Source organism: Arachis duranensis, chromosome 2 (assembly GCF_000817695.3).
Source record: "Arachis duranensis cultivar V14167 chromosome 2, aradu.V14167.gnm2.J7QH, whole genome shotgun sequence".
NCBI lineage: Eukaryota > Viridiplantae > Streptophyta > Magnoliopsida > Fabales > Fabaceae > Arachis > Arachis duranensis.
This window is the reverse complement of record NC_029773.3, coordinates 38352971-38358815: the sequence shown is the minus strand read 5'-3', so window position 1 is coordinate 38358815 and position 5845 is coordinate 38352971. Positions and strand designations below refer to the sequence as shown.

General features: G+C 40.6%; 1 protein-coding gene across 1 annotated transcript; it reads right to left on the bottom strand.

Annotated features, from left to right (window-relative positions):
* Nucleotides 1-380: 380 nt before the first annotated feature.
* LOC107474364 (uncharacterized) lies at nucleotides 381-5096 on the bottom strand. Its single transcript, XM_016093986.1, has 3 exons — nucleotides 4620-5096; nucleotides 3792-4535; nucleotides 381-416 (listed from the first exon to the last, which is right to left on the bottom strand). Exons 1-3 carry the CDS (start codon nucleotides 5094-5096, stop codon nucleotides 381-383), a joined length of 1257 nt encoding a protein of 418 aa, XP_015949472.1.
* Between the last annotated feature and the right edge of the window lie 749 nt (nucleotides 5097-5845).

The window sequence follows — 5845 nt, the reverse complement described above, 5'->3', positions numbered from 1 at the left end:
TCACAAAGAGAAGCATGGAAGGTATTACTGAAGATGATGATCAAGAGGAAAGAAGAATTAAAAGTAGAATAAGAAGACCACAAGTGGAGGGAGAGCAGGCTCCTGATGCACTGAATTTGAGTCAAATGCAGAGAACAATTGAGGAAATGTCTCAACAACTCATGAAAGCACAGGAGCAACAGCAAGAACAGTACCTGAGGCAACAGGAGCAATATCTGAAGGATAGAGAGGAAAGAGAGAACTGGCAGCGCCAAATGATGGAACAACAAGAGAAATGGCAGCAACAAATGATGGCTCAACAACAAGAATTTCAAACAAAGATTCTTGATGGGCAAAAGGAACAATCAGCAGATTTTTAAGAATCATATGATAGATTGTCTCTACGGCAAGCCAAATATGGGGAGTATACTCAAAATCTGCACCAATGGAAAAATATATATCATACCATTGGGGAGAACAGGAAACTGGACATAATGGAGTACGATAAGCAAGGTCAAGCAAAGTTAGACTATATAGTCCATAACATGCCTACATTGAACTAGGAAATCAAGCCATTTGCCCAATGCCCAGAATTCATGGAGTAGCAGAGTGAGCAAGTCAGGAGAAATATAGCACACATGCAGCATGGTTTGGAGCAAGCTGGACTCTCATGCCAAGTAGACCAAATTTGGGATCAGAGGTGCCCTGCTGAAGAACCCTAAGAAAGAAAGAAGAAGAAGAAGAAGAAGGGAGAATCCAGCAGAATGGAAATGCCTGATAACTAGAGGTGGTGAAGTTCTTTTCATGGTTTTTAATTAAATAAGGAAGATGCATATCTGAAACATGATATGCCTCCAATTCTTTCAAGTTTTACACTTCCATGCTTTAATAAAATTCTTGTTAGGCTCTGCATAATGCTTGTTGTCATTCACTTGCTTGAATTATGTTTTGTTTTCCCTTCTGCATAAATAAAAGAAAAAATGTTTGAAATAGAAGTGAGTGTCCAATGTTGCAGAAGTTTGAATGAAAGTTAGTGGTGGTATTTGCTTGATTTAATGGGTAGCTCATAAAATAAATGCTGCATAATAACATGTTCCTTGAAGTATGAACTAGCTTGCTGCAATAAAGTCTTTTATTAATGAAATTCCCTTGAGAATGAATCTAAACAAAAAGAAAAGAAAGAGAAAAGCCAAGAATTGGCAAAGAAACAAATAAGAAGGCTAGACACCAATAGCTTGGACCCTAGGACATATGCCTGTGGTGTTTTTGTACTAGGATATGCTTGGACAAGTAGGTTCTAAGGAGTATTTTGAAACCTGGCCACTTAGATCAACTGATTTGGGATTGCCAACCAAAAGTTCACTATCAAGAGAAACCTAGCTACAAAACATTTAGTGATCCAAAGAGATGCTGGGCATCAATGTTCCTAGGAAGAAAATGTGAGCCATGTGTCTGTAGTGAAGAAATGTTGAGCAAAATTGAGCCAAAAGGTTGCTGCTACATTTGCCACCAAGCCTTCATGAAGCAATAAATTTTCTAAGCAAAATAAAGAAGGAAAAGCTAGCAAGGGATCAAGCAAAATTAAGACAGTATAGCAACAAGTCTAATGAACCTTTGAAGAAACATTTCTTATCTATCAGCAAAAGAATAAATGAGCTACCATTGATCTGCATAAAATCCCGTGAACCAAGATCAATTATCTGCTAAATAAGGACATGTATTCTTCTCTGTTTCATTTCATTTTCTCTTATGATTAGTGCTTGCTTGGGAACAAGCAAGGTTTCAGTTTGGTGTTGTGATGACAAGTCACCTTATGCTAGCTTTTCAAGCATTTTTCACTTGTTTCATTAGGTTTTATGCACTTTCTTGCATTATAAATAAGTAATTTGGAGTAGAATTGCATGGTTTTGTTGAATCAATCAACCATCCTTTATTTGACACTAAATCATGAGGTTTAGGCTAAAATTAATTTGTTTTTGAATATATTATAAACCTTGTGAATTTGATGATACTTTGATTGGTTGTTTTGATTACTTGTAGGTGAAGAAAAGTAAAAAAAACAAGAAAGCGTGGCCTATGAAGCGTAGCCAAAGGAAACAAAAGCGTGGCGCATCAAAGGAGAAAAGCCATAGCGCTCTCTTAGTGAGCACAATGCTCTCTATTTGAGCACTACTCAAATCCAAGAAGCAAAGGCAAGGATGCTGCGCTCTCTCACTTAACCGAGCGCTACAAGGAACCAAGAAAACAAGGCAAAATCAATAGCGCTCGGTTAACTTTGTTAACTTTATCGGGGCTTAGCTTAAGAAAATGCAAGGGTAAATGTTTTCTAGGGGAGGCCCCAAGGATCGAACCTTGCACTCGAGGGAGTAAGGAGAAGCGCTACTTGCAAGGAAAATAAGCCAAAAGTGGCCGAATTGAACTCATAAGGATTCGAACCAGGAGCCTCATGCTGGCAAGGAAGGAGTGCTACACTCTTCAAAGGAAAATTGCTTCCCAAATACTTCCACCAAGGTTCGAAGAGAGGCTCCCATCCCAAGAAAAGAGCGCTGTGCTCTCTCCATTCACTGAGCGCTAGCAAGGTTGACACGGCCAAGGAGCTTGTCACGCAAGAATTGGCACACCAAGGCCCATGCATGCTGCGCTCTCTTTCTTCACCGAGCGCTATTAAGGCTGACACGGAAGGCTTGGCACACACAACAATTTGCCAAGAAAAACAAAGGGAGAGTGCTGCGCTCTCCTTGTCAACCGAGCGCTACCCTGGGAGTGTGCCCATGGTCCAAATTCAATTAAAACTCCATTTAAATTAAATTCTTCACCAAATTTAAAGGCCCACTCCAAATTATAAAATCCAAAGATAGGAAGTGTATAAATAGAAGTTAGTTTGATTTAGAGAGGACTTTTTTTTACCCTTTTGACACTTTTTCTTTTCATTTTTCATTTTTGAGCTCATTTTAGATTTTAGCTTTGGGTTTGGGAATTGGGATTGAGAATTGAATTCTCTTCTTCTTAGTTCTTACTTCTACACTCTTCACTCTTTGTTTTGAATCTTGGATTGAGAATTGAAAGAATTCTATTTCATTCTTGATCTGAGATCTCTCTTTGTTTACTTTCTGCATAATTTCAAGGAACTGTGATTTGGATCCAAGTTTCCTTTACTGCTTTCATCTCTATTTCTTCTGCAATTATTCTCTATTGGATCAAGGAAGGAATTGAGATCTAGACTTGTTTTCTAGTCTCATTCAACCCCTGAGATCTTCAACTTCTCTTTTAGATTTTATAATTGAGTTGAATTTACTTCCTATATTGCTTCTTTAAGCCATCTTCCTTTTATGTTTGAGATCTGCTGCATTTCAATTCATCTTTTACTTCTTTGATTGATTGCTATTTACATTCTCTTGTTTAATTTTAAATTCCCAGCCCCCAGATCCTTTTACTCTTTCAGCAATTTTACATTTCTTGCACTCTAAGATTCTGCCATTTACATTTCTTGCAATCTAAGTTTCAGTCATTTACATTATTTGTTCTTTAAGATTCAGCTCTTTTACTTCTTCTGCTCTTTAATTTACTATCAATTCCCTCTCTCCCTTTAAATTTCATGTAATTTAGCTTCTGTTGAATACAAATCACTCAAATTAACACTTGTTTGCTTGACTAAATCAACCACCTAACTAAAATTGCTCAATCCTTCAATCCCTGTGGGATCGACCTCACTCATGTGAGTTATTATTACTTGATGCAACTCGGTACACTTGCCGGTGAGTTTTGTGTTGGATCGTTTTCCACACATCAGTAATCTCCTTTGCAATAATCACCAGGAGCTTTTGATTTTCTTCAAGATAGGCATATTTTAGGTGGGGTGGAAGTGGTTTCAAATCTACACTTTGTTCATGACTTGACACTTGATCATCCGGTAACATTGGAGGTGGCAAGGTGTCCTCTTCACATTGATGGGAGTTTCCCACACTTGGACCATGAATTATACTCTTCTTATCAAAGCCATTATGGTGGACTTCGGCCACAACATTATCAATCAAATCACACCAGAAAATAGAGTGATCCTCTGGTTGATGCCTCATGGCTTCATCAAGACTAAAGCTCACAGCTCTTCCATCAATCTCAAAAGAATAAGTACCCGAAAAAGCATCGAATTTAAATCGGGAGGTCTTCAAAAATGGCTTCCCAAGCAAGATAGATGATGTCCTTTCAGTGTCACTAGGGGGCATCTCAAGAATATGGAAATTAATCGAGAAGACCAACCCCTTTATACCCATTCGAACATCTTTCGCAATACCAACCATAGATATTATGCTCTTATCCGCCAAAACAAATCGGGCCGTCGACCGTTTCAATGGTGGGAACTTCAATGTATCATAAACAGATAGAGGCATAATGCTAACACAAGCACCTAGATCACACATGCAATCAACAAATTGTACACCATCTATAGTGCAAGTGACTAGACAAGGACTGAGATCACCATATTTCTCCGGTATAGCACCCATCAAAGCAGAAATTGAGCTCCCCAATGGAATAGTTTCTAAATCATGAATTCTTTCCTTGTTTATGCACAAATCCTTTAGAAACTTTGCATATTTAGGGACTTGGCAAATGGAATAAAAAAGGGGAATAGTTACTTCAACCTTTTTTAATATCTCCACCATCTTGGGATCTAGCTCCACTTGCTTCTTGGTCTTCCTTGCTAATGTAGGAAATAGAATTGGAGTAGCTTCTTCCAAGACATTTCCTTCCTTAGAAACTCCATCCCTTGGTTGAGCGAATTCTTCTTCAACTACCTCTTGTACCTCATCCTCCTCTTCGACTTTTTCTACCCCAACCACATCCTCATCTTGAGTGACTTCCTTTGGGCTTGACTCCTCGAGACTCCTCTCTTGCAATTTAGTTCCAGACCTCAAGGTGATAGCATTGATGCCACCCCTTGGGGTTGGATAAAGGTTGAGAGGGTAGTGCACTAGAGCATGAAGGTTGAATAGCGGAGGTAGAGGGTGGTTCCATATGGGATAAAAGAGTTTGGATGGTCGAGGTAAGACCGGTGAGACTAGAGGCAAGTGTGGTTTGAAGCTCTTTTTGTCTTTGAAGAATAGAACGGGGTGTCTCATCTTGGTTGGAAAAAGAAGAAGGATAGGTGATTTGGGGGACTTGTGGTTAGTTGATTTGAGGTTCTTGCCTTTAGTGAGGTGGTTGGTAGGTTTTTCCTTGGTTTTGTTGTTGGTATGGAGGGTTTTGTTGGTACCGATTTTGTTGGTGGTTATTATTCCACCTGTGGTTATTATTCTGAAGGTTGGCGTGCCACGCCCATGATCTTGTGTTGTTCCAGTAAGTGGCGTGCTATGCCTTGACCTTCAAGTGGCACGCCAAAGTGAGTTTTTGGGACTGGCGTGCCACGCCTTCGACACTAAGTGGCACGCCCCGCTCTTGCTTGTGATGTCTGGCGTGCCACGCTTGGTTGCTCAAGTGGCATGCCAAAGTGAGGTTGAGAGGTTGGCGTGCCACGCCTTCAACTTCAAGTGGCACGACCAGTCTTCTCTTGCCTTCAACCCCTTCTCTGGATCATTGTACCAGCGTGCCACGCCATGTTGCTCAAGTGGCACGCCCATCTATTTGTTCATTCTTCAAGCTTGACGTGCCATGCCTGGATCTTCAAGTGGCATGCCAAAGTGACTCTCTAGCTCCTGGCGTGCCACGCCTTCGACTTCAAGTGTCACGCCCATAGTGGTTGATAGATCCGGCGTGCCACGCCCAGCCTGGCGTGCCACGCCCAGCCTGGCGTGCCACGCCCTTTTTGTGTTCCTCCTTTTTGCTCTCTGGGATTTATTACTAGCGTGCCACGCCCAGTACTTAGCGTGCC